This window comes from Echinops telfairi, unplaced genomic scaffold (assembly GCF_000313985.2).
Source record: "Echinops telfairi isolate 266 unplaced genomic scaffold, ASM31398v2 ScPeMD7_7468;HRSCAF=8506_0, whole genome shotgun sequence".
Taxonomy (NCBI): Eukaryota; Metazoa; Chordata; class Mammalia; order Afrosoricida; family Tenrecidae; genus Echinops; species Echinops telfairi.
This window is the reverse complement of record NW_022111369.1, coordinates 62,783,166-62,802,778: the sequence shown is the minus strand read 5'-3', so window position 1 is coordinate 62,802,778 and position 19,613 is coordinate 62,783,166. Positions and strand designations below refer to the sequence as shown.

The following is a 19,613-nucleotide window of genomic DNA, read 5'->3' as shown; positions in this document are numbered from 1 at the left end:
TGGTGACTCCCAACCATAAAATTATTTTCGTTGCTACTTCATAACGGTAATTTTGCTATCGTTAAGAATCGTCATGTAAATATCTGATATGCAGGATATATTTTCATTGTTACAAATTGAACATAATTAAGTGTAGTGATTAATCACAACACAATATATAATTATATATTGTGAAATATTTATTTCTAATGACAAATAAATGAAATTTTGTCTTGAAGCATGGTGTAGCATGGGTAACAGTCTTCACGCTGGGTACTTGTATGTGGGCGTATCTGCATGTGGATGGACCCACGTGGAAATGGATAGAGGAGTGGTGTCGTTCCTAAGACCATCAGAAATATGTGTTCTCCGGTGGTCTTAGGCGACCCCTGTGAAAGAGTCCTTCGACCCTCAAAGTGGTTGTGACCCACAAGTTGAGAACCACTGTTCTAGAATGTCAAGTTATATAGAACAGCTGTATTTTAGGGCTTAAGGCAAGGCTAGAGTTCCCCAGTTTCAGCCCATTACCCTTAGAGATAATAGCACAAGGTCCTCATTGTTTGTGATTGTACTACCAGTTGTATTGTTGGTTAAAAGGCAGGTGGGGTTGAGGAGAGATTTCCTTGACACCATGAGGCTCACTTTATTAATTAACAAGAGACTTAGAAGGATGATGGATAAATGAAAACCTGTCATAGTGAGGAGAGGTTGGCTGAAATAATATCATTTCACACATCAGAGATACACGAGACTCCAGACTAGGCCTCTCATGATTAAACTCTAAGCTCTCGGCCTCTTCAGGAAAAACAAACAAACAAACGAACGAACGAACGAACAAACGAACAAATGAACGGACAAACAAAAACCCTCCTGCATAGGACAGGAGACCTGGTGGCATAGTGGTTACACATTGGGCTGCTGATCTCAGGGGGAGCGGCTCTAAACCAACAGCTGCTCTGAGGGAGAAAGATCAGGCTTTCTATTGCTGTAAAGAGTTGACAATCTATAGGCTCCATGGCAGTGAGTTTGGTTTGGTTTGGTTTGGTTTGGTTTTCCCTCAAAAGAAAGAATTGATCCTCAGGTCCATTTCAGAACAGAAAAGGATCCTCTTAGTTATGTGTTAATTTATGATTCCAAGATCCTGTTGATTCAAAATGCAAATGGATGTACCGGGTTTCCATCACATCTGTACAGTGACAGTAAGAAGACTAAAAATGGTGAAGTAAGGGTTTGAAGTAAACGTTTTCGTTATCTTTGAGGTTTAGTTTCTGAAGTGACTATTATCAAAGTTAAAATAAAGCGGGTTCCTTAAGTCATCTAATAAATACTGAATTCCTATTAGGTTTCAGGCAGTGGTCATGTAAAATAGGACATTTTCTTTTGCTGGATCAGTGAAAGACTGAATGGGGTGGGCGTGAAGCAGGAAGGACAAAAGCTTAGAAATACACCTTTGAGACAAGGCTGTGGGACAGAAGGGAGAATTATACATATGTATACATGTGATCTCCTCACTTTAGACAACCAAGGCTGTGTCATCTACACATCAAAGGTTGTTAGTAAGCTTCACACCATCCTGATGGCACATTCTTCTTCATATCATCCAGCTTCCCTGATGATTTGCTCAGCAGACAGAAGGAATAAGTATGGTGAGAGGATGCACCCTGACTCATACCTTTCCTGATTTTAAACCATGCAGTATGCCCTTGTTCTGTTCACACAACTGCCTCAAGATCCATATCTAGGTTCCGAGCGAGCACAGTGTGTTGTTCTGGAAGTCTCCTTCTTCTCAAGCTGTCCAGGATTGGGCAGTGTTTCCTTCTGTTGTACATGGGGTCGCTATGACTTGGAACCGACTCACCAGCACCTAGCAACAACAACATGCATCTATTCCATTGAGAAAGATGGAGCAGCCTGCTCCTGTAAAGATCACAGCCGTGGAAACCCTGTGGGGTAGTTCTACTCTGTCCTAAAGAGTCTCTACAAGTTGGAATCGACTCAGTCGCTCTAGGTTTGGTTTACTCTTATCTTCCCAGGTGGTAGAAGTGGTTTAACATGCTGTCTACTAACCAAAAGGTTGGAAGCTCGAGTCCATCTAGAGGCAGATGAAAGACCTGGGCATCTACTTCTGAAAAACCAACCATTGCACCATTGGAGCACCATTCTACCTGACAGGCATGGCTTGGCCATCAGCCTTACAAGTGGCCACTTAACATGGTTTGGGTTTATATATATTTTAACATATATTTGTATGAACTATTCTGTGATGGTGATCAATTTGTCAGCATCACTTATTTAAGTACACTTCACATGCAGCATTTCCTATGTACAGCACTGGAAGAATCACACAGGTTTATATATTTATTTTTTGGTACAGAACATGATTTCTCAAACAGACTATATTAGTAAGCATGGTGTTGAGCTCTTACTGCAGGAGAACTACCTAGCTAGAGAAGCTTTAACTGGGTGGTCAGGGTATGGTTAAGAGTGAGAAAAACTAGTTTTGTAGTTAAGTGTTAAGAGTAGTAGGGTGGTAATAAAGGGTATGTTATGGAAAATAGTAGATTTTTGTTCAAATGTTTGAAAATATTGGAAGGTCTATGGAACTATTCCTTAATTATTTAGCTCTCAGGTCACCTGGATGCCAATATCATTTGCCTTGGTTCATTATATGTTTGAACCAATTTTTTTCCCCTGTGAAAATGTGCTTTTGATTCTATAATTGAGTGCACATAGAAAATTGCTCGGGTTGAGATATTTGGAGTGCAGTGAAAATATGGATAATTTTTAAAAGGAACTATTCTATAACTAAAGATGCATTCTGTTTAACTGCTTCTGCCCTAAGCTAATAAAATGTCCAAAATTAGAACTCATGATTGAGAACCATTATAAAACGTTTGGAAAGGATATAGTGAACACACGGTCATATTTTACTTTCATTTCCAGAGACTCATCTGTTTATTATCCTGATTAAAATCAAACAAGTTAAACATTTTTATTTCTCCATGCATTATTTGCGGAAGTGGTTGTAAAGATCCGAGCATTAACGTCTACTTCCAGTCATGTGCTGTGTATCTTTGTCGTCTGCCACGGTCCTGCTCACAGGTCACTTCCTCATCGAGGTCCCTAACACTTGGAACAGGGTGACTGTTTTGTCTTTGTGATTATGCTTTAGTGATTACTAGAGGACACTAAGGCCTTGAAAGCACTTTTATATCTGACCTCCTGTCTCTCCCTTAGCAGATTTTATTGTAGCCCCTTGTTTTGAGTCCTGTCTCTTGTGCCTTTCTAGAGCCAGGAACATCTCTGTCCATCTTTATGATCACCTCAGTGTCTCACGCGTTAGCACATTTAGGCTGTCCATTCAATGCCATAAGAAATGATCACATCAACCCCTGGAGTAATTCCTGTGGACAAATTGACTCATGAGCTGTAAGTAAGGCCCGGGAAGCATTTGAGTGAGCGAAGGAAGGTTGATCAGAAGTAGAGATGAAAGAAATGAGAGCAGGGCAGACAAACGGGCTACCGTATAGCATAGGTTCCAATGAGCTCTTCTCGGTAACAATCCACTCCAGACTTAAAGGCATACAAGAGCAGCTGTTTTATTATGATCATGGATTCGGCAGGTCAAGATTTAGGGGGAGTATCTATCTCTGTTCCAAATGTCTGGGGTTTCATCTGAGAAATTCAAATGCCTGAGGGTGACTGAAAGCCTAGGGAATGGAATGAGCTGAAAGCGCCCTTACTCATATTGGGCACCAAGGCTGAGTTGATTTGAAAGCTGGGCTCGGACAGGTCTCTGAGCTAGGACACCTTTACTTGACTTCTTCATCTGCTGTGGGCTTCTCTCCGTAGGTGACTGGATGCCAGGGAGAGTCCAAAGAGCTACCAAAACTAAACCAGTTGCTGTCACTTCTGACTCATGACGAGTCAGTGTGTGCAGAGTAGACCTGCGTTCCACAGGGCTTTCATGACGGTGATCTTGAAACACAACCATTGGCACCTCCCAAGGGTTGCCTCCCAAAAACAAATGGTCCCAAAGAAACAAATGAAAGCGTCAAACATGTCAGAACCTAGTCTCAGAGGTCAAGCAGTGCCGCTTCTATTGTAATGTAATCAAGTGACAAGGCCCTCCAGAGCGAGAGGAGGGAGAACAGATCCTGAGACAAGACCGGTGTCTGTGAATTAGCAGCTCTCCCTCTCTCTCTCTCGTTTGATGAGTGTAAATACAGCCAAATATCCATCATTTTCATTTTACATGTGTACTTCTGTGACTTTGGTCACATTTAAAGAAAAGTTTTGCTTAAAACCATCCTTGCAATGCTGTTTCACCTTGTTCTTCAACTATTTTCTTAAAACTCACTGCCCCGCTAAGCTTCCCATCCAGTCTCTCAGTGTCAGGTTGATAGCACAGACAATTCTTTCAAAGAGCGTGATGCGGAGAGCAGGCATACTCTACGAATGTAGAGCAGTCCCAGTCTATCAACATGGACTAGATCGTGATAATGATAGGCAAGGAAAAGAACAGGCAACGCATGCTATCGACATCAGAAAAGGACACTGGACATTTCCAAAGAGTAGTTAAATTGTAACTTAGAGTCATGACACTTCTGAGTATAGTTCTATTTCTGGAGTCCTTGGGTGGTATGGACCATGTGCTTGGCTGCTAAGTGAATGCTTGATGGTTCGAGTTCACCTAGAGGCATTCAGGAGAAAGACCTGCAGATCGCCTTAGAAAAACCAGCCATTGACAACTCTCTGGAACACAGGGGGACTCTGATACACATAGGGCTTGCTAGGTATTGGAATCAGCTTGATAGCACCTCTTGGCTACAATTTCTCTTTGTTTTAGTGATGTATGAGATCTTTTCCATGAAAGGAGTATTTTAATCTGTTTTTTCCTTCTTCCTCTGAGATCTCAGGTATATAACAGCTGACATTTCAATTTTAGAAATTCGTCATTATCTGAGACCCAGAAACCTTCGAAGTAAAGAAGAGTATTTCCCTGGTTAGATTTTTCCATAATCCTTTTGTATACGCTGAAGTGCAGTCATTGATCTTTGGGAATCTTTCTAAGGATATATCTATATATTCATATGTATATGAATTCACACACACACACACACACACACGCTGCAATTTAGATATATCCATTTTGCCTTATGGCCCACCGTGCTTTGCTACCTTACTCACGCAATGCCACCAAGTGAATTCTGACTCATAGCAACCCTAGTGGGCAGGGTAGAGCTGTTCATGTGTGCTTTCGAGACTGTAAGTCTTTACAAGGAGTAGAAAGCCTCATCTTTCTCCTGCATTGGTACCTTATTAGTCTGTACCGAATTGTACCATGTTGTAAGCTTGAAAACCCAACCGTTGCCTCCTTGACATTTGACAGAGGAAAGAAAGAGAAATAAAGGGAAGAGAAGTTATAACACAGACAAATGCTTCATGACATTGTGGTTTTATCTGGGGCTTGTAGGAACCACATATTCCTGTGTTATGAGAAGAGGAAGTATCATCATACATAACCATGAGGCTCTTCTGATCTGCAGGAAGAGCTCAGTAGTTGGAGGAGAGTTAGTGAGGCAGTAAAGCAGTGCAGGTACTCAGGGAAGCAGAGCCCCACCCTTTGGGACTCAAATAAGAGGCCCTGTTCCTGTTCACTTGCCTCTGTTCTTTCAGGCCTGCCTTCCCTTCTAATCCTTTCACCAGCTTTCAATCCTCTTTCTTTCATAAAACAAACAAACAAAACCCTTTTTATTGTGAATTGGGTGAAGGTTTACAGAAAAAGTAGTTTGTTTTTCTTCAATAGTTCATGCATTTTGTTTTATGCCATTGATTGCACCCCCCCACAGTGTAATAGCACTTACCCCACGGACCCCCTCTGTTTCCCATTTCCTTCCCTCTTTGTTTCCCAATCTCTCTGAATGTTGTCATTGGGTAAGTGCTACCCTTATGATCACAGATAGTTGATTATTCTAAGACATGCTTATCCCCATGTATTTTTCCCTTATAGACCTGTCTATGGTTTGTCTGAAAATTGAGCCATGGGAGGGAATTCAGTTCCAGATCTGAAGTATGATAGGGCCATGCCAACAGCCTCAAATCACTGTTTTTTTTATGATATATTTGGGTAACTCATGGTCATCTCTGTTTTTATCTGTCATCTTAGTTAGCAATTTGTTCTCTCCCTTGAAGATGTTCAGAAAGGTCTTTTGGGGTCTAGGCTTCCCCAAGAGTTACTTATTTTGGGAAAAAAAAAATTCCTATGGGGGAAAGTGCTGAAAAAAGATAGGCTCTAAGGCTGTCATAAAACTGATGAGCACTGCTGTGAAACTCGGAACAATGTCCTGGACAGAGACCATCGCGTCTCGGTGGTTTGGGTCTCACACCCAATGACACAGCGACAGTTTCCCTCTTCAGACTGTTCGTGTCAGACTAGTGTGCTAATGATCAAACTTTTTAAAAGTGTCGTCTGGGGAAAAGGAAATGATATTCTATTGTCTAGCTCCTCCAGTTAGGCATCAAGGAAAAGGGATTAAGTTACAGTTTAGAAAAGACAATTGTAATCCTGAATTGTAGGAAATCCTCAAATGGGTTGGGACAGAGTCTAACATTTATTTTCTGTGGTCTTAGAAGTGGAGAAATGTGCCTGGTATGATCTATGTATGACTTGAGGGAACGTAATTAACTTCATTTATCACCATAAGCTTTGATTCTAAGGAATGTCCAAAAGTGCTGAGGGAGCATATAACCTGCAAATTCTGTTGACAGGCACACATTCTCTAGGAGAAAAACACCCTTTCTCCCATCTGTGAAAGGAAATCCTCTCCGTCTCTCCTTAGGTCCCCATTTTTCTGTTCCCTTTCATGAAAAATGTTCCTGAAAGAGTTCAGTGAAATCCCACATCTTTTGCACAATCCCCTTCCTTCCAAACTTCTATTTACAAGAAGCCTCTTTCATTTCAGATGTGTTATGCTCATTTGTCAACTGTTTTCTCAGTCTCAACGTCAGCTACTTTTTCCTTTTACTTTTTTGTACTTTTAAAAGATCATTTTATTAGGGGGTGTACTTTCATATCTCTAAGTAAAAGGCTTAAGTTACGACTTCTTGATTTTTCAATGTAAGTAGTTATTTATTGACTTCCTTCTACTACCATGGAGGACATCGGTCTCTTTCACAACATGCTCCCCCCCACAAATAAGCACGCTTCCTGTTTTCACTTCCCCCGATGTGTTTCTATAAGAACAGTAGTCAGATTGTTGTTTATGTTATCCTGCAACTGGTATTTATGAACTCTATAGTGTGCCATGATTGTTTTTTCTTTTCTGTAAAATTTTTAGTTTTCCCTCATATAGTGGGCAAGGTAAGCAGTTCAAATCCACTAGCCAGTCCTCTTCAGAGGGGGATGAGCCTTTCTCCTTCTGTAAGATTTACAGTAATGGAAATCCGATAGCAGTCCCGTGTTATCTTTAGAGGGTCACTATAAGTCAGAATCGACAATGGGTTTGGTTTAGGGTAACGTATTGCAAATTTTCTTCTAATACATTCAACTGGATATTCTTTCCCATGAGCCTTCTAACCTGACCCCATGTAGATCAGTTGCTCTCTAACCCAGCTACTCACTGTCATCCAGGGATCCTGCTTTCCTTACTCTGCCTTAGAACTCCTATTTCCTGGAGTCCACGTGTAGTTTTAGTGTCCTCTTTTATCCTGCCACAGTAAATCCTTAAGTAGGTATTTGAGACAAGGTGAATAAGAGCTGAAAATTGAAAGCTTTGTGCATTTATAAATGACCTTATAACCTAGAGGGCACCCCTTCCAATGCCATATCATACATTCCGTCATGACTTGGAGCATTTCCCCCCCAAGTCATTGTACAATCTTTATTCTCTCTTTTTGCCAGCACCACGTACCCCTTGTTTTCTTCATTCGGTTCTTGCATTCCTTGTGTTGTGTTCCTGATGTCTTTTACGTCTCATACAGGCCATGTCTTGCAAGTCTGTGTTTAGGTTCAGTTTTCTTTGCATCATCCAAAGAATCATAAATCATGCCAAAGTCAGTAGTCTTGCATCACCAAAATGGGTGCTAAGTCCAAATAAAAAAATGACATCAGGTGTGGTCTTGTACATTTTGGCTAGTTTTTTTTAAATGAATTTTTGTCTTAGGCACTGTTGCTTTCCCAGGGTGAAGGACAGCAATGACCATTTGTGTTCATTGAGGTAGTTGGTAGTTGGTCATGAACTTGCTAGTCCAGGGAGTTTCTGGGTCATTCATGATGGTGGCGGGATGCTCAAGCAGCCAGAGACTGACTTATAGGAATTTTGTTGGTTAATTTTCTAGCAGGCATTTCTTCCTAGTCTGTAGTAGTCTGGAAACCTGCCACCGTGGGTGACCTGGCTGGTATCTGAGATGCTGGGATATAGATTCCAGCATCATAGCGCCGCTCAAAAGCCCCTGTTGATCACTGTGTAACTTGCTTTTCTCTGAGAAAAGTTTCCTTTTTAAAAAATATTTAAACTGTTTTATTGACATATATTTCATGAACAATACAGTTCAACCGTTTAAGTATATTTAAAAGGGTTGTGCAATCATCATCATAATCAAGTTTTGATCATTTTCTTCATCCTTTGATCCATTGTTACTAGCTCCCCAATGCCCCTCTGCTGCCTAACCTTCCCTGTCATAACTCTAAGGATCTCTTAGTCTAGTGATTGTCTCTATAGCTTTGCCTATCTTGTATTTCATACAAAGAAAATGATGCCATAAAACACACACACACACACACACACACACACACACACACACACCAAAAAAAACCCCATCCGCAATGTAGGTAGCTATTTTCACTATGCACTGAAAATTTGTTGCACAAAGATGAAATGATAGCTTCCAAAGAAGTGATTTTTATACGTTAGCATTTTCTCCAGACAACAAGAGTACCACAGTTTTAACTTTGAATACAGAGAGCCAACAGATGCAGCCAGAATATGAGCTATTCTCTGAGTACTCAGCTTAGGATGGTTAATGAGTTCATTGAGCCTTTGATTAGTATGTTTATTGAGAATCTACTTTGCGACCAGAAACCATGCTAGCTCAGTGGTTAAGTGCTCAATTGCTAACATAAAGGTTGGTGCTTCAAACTCACCAGTTGCTCTGTAGAAGAAAGGCACGACAATTGGATGCCGTAAAGATCTCTAGTCTTAGAAACCCAATGGGGCAGCTCTACTCTGCCCAACAGGGTCGCTAGGAGTTGGCATCAGCTTGGTAGCCCATATGTAAACACCCAAATACAGCTACAGAAGAACATTGTCTCATTGTTTGACATGGTGGCTCTCAATCCTATCTTCCTATCAAATAATGATGCCCAGGGCCCCACCCAAACCAACTGAATTAAAATATCTTGGGGTGGGGCAGTTACATTAATAACAAAACAAAATACAATGAAATTTTCTTTGGTATTTCTAATGTATAATTAAAGTTGAAAATTATTCCTCTGTGGTGGTTGTCCTTGAGTAAGTTCCAACCCAAAGTGACGCTATGTACCACAGAATGAAACACTGCCCAGGCCTGCACTAGTCTCACAATCATGGCCATGTTGTATCCCACTGTGGCAGCCTCTGTGTCAACCCTGCTCCCCGAGGGGCTTCCACTTTTTTGCAGACCTTCTTTACCAAGGATGATGATGACATTGTCCCTTCTGATGACATGTCCAAAGTACGTGAGATGAAGTCTCATCATCTTCCCTTCTAAGGAGTATTCTGGCTCGATTCTAAAACAGATTTAGTTTTTCTTTCAGCAGGCCACAGCATATTTAATATTTTTCATCAACCCTATATTAGTCACTGTCCAGCCTTCACAAGCATAGGAGGTGACTGAAAATACCATGGCGTGGGTCAGGTACAGCTTAGTCCTCAAAGTGCCGTCTCAGCCTTTTAACACTATGCAGAAGTCTTTTGCAGCAGATTTACCCAGTGAAACATGTTGTTTGATTTATTGACAGCTGCTTCCATGGGTATTGATTGTGGATTCAAGTAAAATGAAGTCCTTGCCAACTTTGATCTTCTGTTTATTGTAATGTTTTTATTGCTCCAAATGTGAGGATGTGTGTGTATGTGTTTTACTAGACCTATAATCCATACTGAGGGCTGCGTGTGGACTTTGATGTTCATCAAAGTATTTTTAGTCCTCTGTGCTTTCATCAAAGAAAATTGTGTCACCAGCCTATCACAGTTATTAGTGAGTCTTCGTCCAATCCTGATGTTCTTCCTATAGTCCATCTTCTCCCATTATTTGTCAGCATGCAAATTGAATAAGTACGGTGAAAGAATACAACCTTGATACACCCATTTCCTGACTTTATTTTATTTTAAAAATTTTTATAAGGAGCTAATTCCAGGAACCCAAGCAGAAAGCGAATTTTGAGAATGATGAGGGCAACAAATGTATAAGTGTGCTTTACACAATTGATGTATGTATGGATTGTGATGAATTGTATGAGCCCCACTAAAATGATTTAAAAATTTTTTTATTGAGCTATAATTGACACATGATGCAATTCAGTAGTTGAAATCCAGCATGGTTGCGCAATCATCGGCACAATCAACTTTGGAGCCTTTTCTTTCTTCTGGTACCCATCGATGCTGACTCTCCATTTCCCCCACCCATCCCTTCCATACCCCCCAGGGAATCATCAATCCAGCTACTGTCTTCACATTTCTACCCACCCCTGTTTCCCTATGTATATAAACATACGAAACAAGGGCAAACACAAACGAGGACCCTGCAACAATGACCTCAATCTAAAATGAAGCACAGACTATTAAAACTTTAGAATAAAGTCTTGGGTCCAGAGGGAGCTCAAATTACAAGTTGTTACCATCACAACCTAAGTACAGCCTCTAAAATCTACTTTACAGTACTTTTCCTGTCTGGTCCTAGGCTGTTACAGTCCTATCCTATGTGCATTGGGGATTCACTGGGGACTCGATCCACATAGGTACCTATGGATTTTGGGCTATTACTATCAGCCATCACTTCCTGCAAACCAGCTGTTTAGAATTTAGGCACGGGTACTGGTTCCTCCTCCAAGTTTAAGACTTATTAGTTGCAAGCCTTGGATCACATAGGCTGGTGTGCTTCTTCCATGGGGACTTAGCTGACTTCTCACTTAGATGGCTGCTTATTTTGGGACAAGCCTCTAATGCCTCATCTGATTTCTTCCACACACTTTGCTAGGACACCCATGTTCTCTGTGGGCTCCTGAGGGTGAGGACTAGGCAGGCTCATGCCATAAGAGCTAATTGTTCTTCTAATAGGGCTCTGATCAAGTGAGAGCTCAAACTTCATTCATATAACTATTGTTTCTATAGTTCCCTGGTTCCCTTTTGGAAACATCATTGTCATTTCATTGTAGGATATCATAGATTTTTCTCATGGGGCTTAAGGCAACTCTATTGATAGGAACATTATTTTAGTCATTGGCAAAACACCACTGAGCTAAGAATTTTCTACGTGTGTAGGACTTCTTCTCAGACTCCGGTACACGAATTGTTAACTTCTATCTTCAAATGTGGGTGACTGGATACCAGTTACACATGCTGCGAGGGTTGGAGATATGCCAATGCTTCCAGTAGCACTTAGTTTATGAGGTCAGAACCATGTCTGATAGACTCACATGTGAAAACAGCAAATATATGTTGGTCCTGGGCTGCCATTCATTGAGCTCTACCTTTCTTGACTTCAAACCACATCATATTCCCTTGTTCTGTTCTCAGGACTGCTGTGTGTAGGTTCCATATTGGCACAATTAAGTGTTCTAGAATTCCCATTCTCTGAAGTGTTGTCCATAATTTATTTTGATCCACAAAATTGTATACCTTTGCACAGTCAATAAAAATCTAGGTGAGAAGTAACTAGATTCGCATGTTGCCAAAGAATATAAAAATATAAAGGGAGGCACATAGCCTGGGTCTAGGAACTGAAAGGTTTATAATAATTGGAGTCACGATGAAAGGCTTCCTCCAGGAGATGAGTTTTGAGCCACTTTGCTTTTCGCTGGTGGAGACACAAGAAAAGGGGATTCTCCAGGCCAAGGGCATGAGTGCTGTGAGGGGTCCCTGCATGTTCAGGAGGCCGTTTGACGGGAGTGAGCAGTTGGCTGGTGAGCAGTAGCAGTAAAGGCAGGGCAGATGGTGGGCCACCTCCATGTTCTGCAGGTGGTGGGAGTCACTGGGGATTTCTAATGAATGGACCGCCATAATGAAAGTATTCCCTATAAGATGGACCAGTTGGGATAACATGCAGACAGAGCTTGGGGAAAGGAACTCCAAAAAGCTACTGTCGTGATGCAAATGTTAGGCTTCACTGCTCTCAGATAGGAAAATTAAAGTGAAATTGAAAAAATAATAATATCCATTTGCCTATAGTTTTTATAATGAACACATTTCCCCACATTTCATTTAAACCTAATAGTAACCTTGTGACATTTACCCTCATATTTTATAAATGAAGGGTCTAAGGCTCAGAGGTTGAGCTGTTTTTAAGTAACCTCACAAAACACTGGGGGCCTGAGTGGCTGAGACATACCAGTCATGGGGGGCTCTGAGGTAATTTCTGACAAGTTAGGCTGGGTGTGAAGATGGCAGACTCTCTCAGTGGGTTTCTTGGGGTCAGTGGCCTTGAGTAGCGAACACATTCATGTGCTGGGCTGATTAGAACATTAGATCCACGCATCGGAGCCACACAAGAAAGGGGTTACAATCGGCTTCCAAAACACCAGGCACTGAAACTGAGGGCGCACACTCCTTTACTGCCACCCGCCTGAGCGGGAGTTAGCGCCACGGCAAATGTTCGTTGACTGTTTTTCATCTCGGAGCCACATCCCTGGCTCTGGTTTCAGACAGCCATTCATGGGGCTCTTCTTGTCTCTGGAGGATGCATGTTACAAGCGTGTGATGGAGGGAAGGGAAGGGAAGACAATTGAGGATTCAAGTTGCTTCAAATAAGAGTGGTCAGGTTTGCTCGGAGTATCTTTGGGTTTTCAGACAGGTGAGTTTCGTTCCACTTTAAGAGGCTGAACCCAGGTGTGAATTGTTGTGAGGTGAGTGGCTGCTGGGCTGACTGACGCACGGAGGCCTTTTGTTTAACTGACGGAAATGATGCCAGGTACAGTGTCACTCACCTTCATGATCTGTGTTATATTTGGATCCCTTGCTGTAGCTGTTGTGTCAAGCCATCCCAGTGGGAGATTTCCTTATTTTTATCGGCCCTCTACTTTATCAAACCCGACATCCTTTGCTAGTATTAATCTTTCTTGATAATGTCTCCAATGTAAGTGACTTGAAGTTTCATCATGTTTGCTTCGAAGGAACATTCCGGTTGTAGCGTTTCTAAGACTGGCTTGTCTGTTCTTTTGTCTGTCCCTAGTGTGTTCAATACTGTTCATCAGCATCACCTCAATGCTTCTCTGGCTTCCTCTTTCCATTACCCAATTTTCTTGTGTGCAAAAATGGCCTGGGAGCCATGCCTGCCCTCTCAGGAGGATGAAGGAGAATCCAATTATGCCCTACTCTAGTGGTGGTTGCCTCAGGTAGAGTTTAGGCGGGCCTCCACCCTCCAACCACTGTTGCTCTATTCTGAGACCAGCCGTTCCTCTCACAGCACTCTGTTTCTCTCTTGGGTCCACTTATCTGTGGCAATGGCCACACGGAGCTCACAGACAATGTGAATAGGGAAGTTAACAGGTTATATCAAGTCAGGACCAGAAAGTGTTAAGGATACAGTTCTTTTGTCTGCAATGCCTCTTCTCAGCTGTGCTGGCTGCCATAGCTCTTTGGCTATTGTCCCATAAGCCACATGCCTGTTGGCCTCTGCCCTGGTTGGGAACGTTTTACAAGGCTCATGTACTGTGAAAAAAGACCCACAGACCACTCTACAAGCGTCCTACCCAAAGGTACCCAGCTTTACTTCTAGTGTCTGCTGCGTGGTACCTCTGCTGCTGCCGTCCCTTCTGCAGCTGGCTCTTCTTGGCGTTAGCAAGCGCCTCTCTTCCTGCTTCTCAGGTGGTTTACTTTATACCCTGTGGAATAGAAAAACTGACAAATCTCGAAGTTAGAGTCCTCTACACCATATTTGTATGCTCCCACCCAGTCTTTTGGAGCCTTAGTGACATCGTAGTTAAATGTTGGGCCACAATCTGCAAGATCAGCTCTTTGAAACCACCAGCCACTCCTTGGGAGAAAGACAGGTCTTTCTCCTCCTATAAAGTGTTACAGTTTCAGAAACGCACAGGGGCAGTTCTACCCTGTCCTATAGGGCTGCTATGAGTCAGCGTTAACTTGATGGCAGTGAGGTTGGTTTGGGTTTGGGTCCAGTCTTTTGGTGGGTGTCACGAGGACTATAGATAGGGGAGCTATTCCAAGTACTTTCGCTTCACTGCACCAAGCATACAAAGCAATGGAAAGACCATGTCTTAGGTCAAGTGCCCCTTAGTCTTCAAAGTGTTATCTTTGCTTTGTAAAGCTTCAAAGACATATTTTCCAGCAGATATCATTTGCCTGATGCAACATGATATATCCATCTTTCTGGCATTCTCTACTTTCAGTCAAGATCCATCTGATAACAGCCATGACCCCCCCCCATTGCACATCCTCTTCTGAATCCCGCTTGAACTTAAGGCAGCAGTCACTTTAGAATGATCTTTGGCACAGTTTTGCCAGCCTGTGATATTCGTGAAACTGTTAGAAAATGTCTACTTTCTATTTGCCTGTCTTTAGAATTGGAACATATGAGGGAACATACCATATATGAATCTCTTCCAGTCGGGTGACCAGGTACTTGTCTTGCATATTCCCTGATATAAATGAATAAGAATGTTTGGGCTCCTTCTTATCCAGACAGGCTCTGTCCTAAACAGGGTTAGCTGTGATGGAATGGATTTCCTTTCCTTGTGTGGTTCAAGCAGGCGCTCTGGGGCAGAGAATGGTAAAACAAGGTGGTATAGACCGCAGGGATTATCTTTGTCATTCTAGTGACTGGGATACTTCATCAAGATTGCATCCTTACCAGACCTGGAGTTTGAATGCTATCCGCCAGTGTGGCAGTTCACTTTGTTCCTAAGTCAAACCTTGTCCATACGGTCATCCACTCATTTTGTTGACTAAGATCCTGAGGCAAGCGCCACCCTAAAGCAGCCAAGCAGGTGATGCCATCTGCTTTTCTCTTTGAAGAGTGTGTTTCTCTGCAATCCAATAGAAGCCAAATGCCCTTGGAAGATAGAAAGTGCTGGGAGGTGCAAAGGCTTGGACCATCATCACGGCAGGCCTTGATTAGATTTTCTTTTTTCATTGTTAATATTTAAAAAAGTATAAATTAGGATGGGGTTTACATATCAGATCATCAACTTTGTACTCAGCAGTTTAAACTACTCATCAAACCCTCAATAGTTTATAATTTCCCCGCCCCTTGATTTCCCTTCTCCTCTTGTGGACTCCCATCTTCATTTCACCCAGTTGACAGCTGTCAGACATCTAGTTTCTTGAGCTATATTGCCTCCTTTTTCTTTCTCTCTTTGGCAAACCCCAAAGTCTATTCCCTTTGGTATGAAAGTGTGTATTTTATCTCCTTCCCCCATATGACAGGGGTCTCATGTAATATTTGACCTTTTGTTTTTTATTTTATTTTTAATATTTGCCCTTTGGTGATTGACTAATTTCACTCAGCATAATGCTCTCTAGGTCCACCCATTCTAGAAGTGCTTCATGGACTTGTCATTGTTTTTTTAGTGACACATAGTATCCCATTGTGTGTGCCGACCAGCGTATCTTTGTCCATTCTCCTACTGATGGGCATTTTGGTTGTTTCCATTGTCTTACTGCCGGGAACAGTGCTGTGATGAACATGGGCGTGCATGTGTCTCTTTGTGTCTGTGATTCTTACTTATCTAGGGTATGTACCCAGCGGATGGCTTGGGTGGCGAATGGGGAAGGAGAGCAGGTTGAGAATTGGTGGCCTCTGTAGTCTCAATCCAGGTGTGGAGAGTAACATTCACATCTCCAGCTGTGGTAAAGGTCAAGCCAATTTTAGTCATTTGAAGTGATAATGTCGTTGGAAAATTACAATGCCGCATGCTATTTTAACTCTTTTTCTCTCCTTAGAATACTGGGGGTTTCAATGGCAGGAGAAGGAGTGATCAGAAGACCGAGATGAGTTTGAACACTATCTTAGAAGAGATTCTTATTAAGAGGTCACAGCAGAAAAAGAAGACATCACCCTTAAACTACAAAGAAAGACTTTTTGTACTTAGCAAGTCCATGTTAACCTACTATGAAGGTCGGGCAGAGGTAGGACACAATCACGTTTTATTTTGCCACTTTCTGTGTTGATAACTGTTTTTGAATAATGTTCCGGCATGCCTTCATCTTCTCCAATTTTACAGAATAGGCTTTAGGCTAATGAAATTCGGATAATTTTCTGTTGTCATTTGGAACAAAAAGATTAAGTCTAGTTTATGTATAGAAACTCAAAATTTCATTGATGATAGGTTTAGTGTACTTAAGTATGTTTTACTTTTCTTTCAACCTACAAAATTAATCAGTTAAAGAAAATAAATGTTTACATTGCTGCTCCTTCCTCACAGACTTCCTTCAGTATATTGGGTGTATTAGACTCTGTCCCACAAACTACTATATTATGTAGTAGTCTTCTGTCAGGAGCTGTGTTGGCATTGCCTTTTATGCATCAGGCTGTGAACTACAAGGTTAGCACCAACCGGATGCTCCTTGAGAGAAACATGAGGCGTTCTGCTCCGGTAATCTCGGGAACCATAGGGGCAGTGCTGCCCTGTCCTGTAGGGTCTTTCTGAGTCAGATGTGCTTCAATGGCTGTGAGCTGTTGCTGTTGTCTTCTGTAGCACATCTAAACGATGTTGCTGTTCACCACTTTATGCGAATGTCATTGTTAGGTGCTAGTGAGCAGTCTTGACTACTAGTGACCCTATAGTCAACAGAATGAAACAGTGAGCGATCCCGAACCAGCCTCACGATTGTTGATGCCTGAGCCCACTGTTGCAGCCACTGTGTCCATCCATCTCATTGAATGCTTCCTCTTTTTCATTGACCTTTACTTCCAGGTACTGGTCCCTCCTCATAACATGTCCAAAGCACACGAGACAGTCTTGCTGTCTTTTCTCCTAAGGAGATTCTGGCTGTACTTTTTTCAAACCCAGGTTTGTTTATTCGACTGGAAGTCCATGATACGTTGTTCAATATTCTTTGCCATCACCACAATTCAGATGCATCAGTTCTTTTTGCTCCCTTAGTCAGTGGCCAGCTTCACGTGCCCAGAAGGTAATGGATGGCACCTTGGCTGCTGAGTCAGCTACACTGTAGTCTTCAAAGCGACTTTGCCTTTTTAAATGATTTTAAAAGATCTTTTGCAGCAGAGTTGCTCAGTGAGACACTTTGATTTCTTTTCTTTTTTCTTTTACTTTGTTTGATTTCTTGACACCTGCCTCAATGGGTGTTGATTATGGATCCAAGTGAAATGAAATCCTTGACAACTTCAACATTTCCCCCCTTTATGATGCTGCTGCTTATTGGTCTAGTTGTGAGGATTATGTTCTTTATGTTGAGGTCTAATTCATATTCAAACGATAGTCTTTGGTCTGCATCAGTAAGTGCTTCACTATGAACCTTTCTTCATGGTTAAGTGGAAATTAGTTGCAACTGGTGATTGATTTGATGAATCCAACACATCTTCAGACATGAAGTAAAGCTACTCAGCCCTTTTTGTGGTTAGTAGCACAGTTCTTCTGATAAAAACAGGGAAGAGCTCAGGATAAAAACAACTGGGCAGTGAGCACGTGGTTGTATCAGCCAGTCTGGCTTTTCAATTGTTTCAGCTTCTAGTTCTACCACACTATGAGGCATACAGATGGGCAGAGAATATGCGATAATATTTCATCCCCTTTGTTTTCTCCTGGCACGGGGTATCGCCTGGTACTGGAGACCATAGGATGTGCTCCTCTTTGCTAGAAGTACTTCAGGGTTTCAGGGAATTAATTGCTAGAAACTGGGTTGCCATTGGTTGATTATACATGATTGCATGCTTATTTATTGTTGCCGATCCTGATGCTTGGTTTTCATCCTATTTTCTTCCTAGAGCGCCCTCCTCAGAATTTAATTAATTGGTTATATTAACTAGCACTTATTTCTCTATGGTTTGGTTCAGGCATCCTTAAACTATGGCCCACCGGTCACATGCGGCCCCACTGAGGACATTTATCCAGCCCGCTGGGTGTGTTTGCCCCTTTTGTTTTTTTACTTCAAAATCAGATATGTGCAGTGTGCATAGGAATTTGTTCATAGCTTTTTATAAAACTATAGTCCAGCCCTCCGATGGGTCTGAGGAAAGTGAACTGGCCCCCTGTCTAAAAAGTTTGAGGACCCCTGATTTGGTTCCTCCTCTCCACCAATTCCAGCACAATGACCTGACTTCACACAGGAGGCTCTCAGCTCTGTTATTTTGTGCTGTGGGTGGCCACTGTGACTTGTGGAATTCTTCAAGTTCTTGTTATTTAGTACAACAATCCCTTGTCCACTATTTCTAAATCATCAGCGTACTGCAAGTCAAAACTTCAAAAACTCTTTAGCCACCAAAATCTGACATGGTGTGAGGCTACTTTTGGCCTAGCAGTGAATATTTATTTCCCCCCAGAAATAGAAATATATTTTTGGGGTCTGTACTATTCCTTGCATTGTGTCAGGTTATATATGGTGCATGTGCTGTATTTTATTTTTAAAATCTGGAAATTCCTGGATTCCAAGGCACATTTGATCCAAAGGGTTTGAAATCAGGATTATAGAAGAATAGTATTTTCATTCACCAAAAGAAGGAATCATTTAAAAAACCTAAAAACTGAAACAGCTTTTAAGATGGAATGTTGATACATTGGTGTGTGTGTGAAAACGTGTCCTAATTTGAATGTCATATAGTAACCCTAAGAGAAGACTAGACATGGAACAGCAGAAGTGGTAAAATGTGGTACATTAGTAACCCAAAGCCTCAGAAACCTGCTTTATCTGCTCAGAAACATGGATAGATGCGCTTGAGATAGGTTGCAATTGTTAACTCACTCTGCAGAAGATAAACATTGTCACACAATCAAAAGAGTGCAGACAGCTTTAGTTTTAACAGACTCCTCCTAAGGAAAACAATGGAATCTTCTTAATCTAGCCTTGCTTGGGAGCTGCTGACTCAGCCACTGGGAGGACCAGGAAGGTCAGATTGAGAAAGTCAGCGGTGGAAGCCCAGTCTCTGATACTCAACCCTCAGAAACCCTCTCCGCTCCTGCCGCTGCTGGCTGTCCTGCGCACCTGCTTGTGTTCGCTCAATCTGAGTTGAGTACGCACGCCTCTGATGGGCTTGATCCCTCCAGGCTTCCTTTCTCCTGGACGGCAGTCATCAACATCATGGGACCTGTGGGTCTTAGATCACACCTGCAAATGTGTGTGCCTGAAATAGCTGCTGATCTTTAAAACATGAGCAGATTTCAAAGGAGAATCAAAATTCTTCAAACACCGGGAATTCTGTGACAACACTGGCTAAATTCCCACACAGCTGTCTACCTGGCTTGT

General features: G+C 42.0%; 1 protein-coding gene across 1 annotated transcript in view; it reads left to right on the top strand.

The window, feature by feature from the left end:
- Nucleotides 1-19,613, top strand: part of TEC (tec protein tyrosine kinase) — a 136,483-nt gene that overhangs the window by 35,177 nt on the left and 81,693 nt on the right. The window contains exon 2 of the mRNA XM_004706275.2: nucleotides 16,134-16,319. Within this exon, the coding sequence (XP_004706332.1) occupies nucleotides 16,182-16,319 (138 nt within the window). The 5' untranslated portion in view covers nucleotides 16,134-16,181. The remainder of the gene's footprint in view (nucleotides 1-16,133; nucleotides 16,320-19,613) is intronic.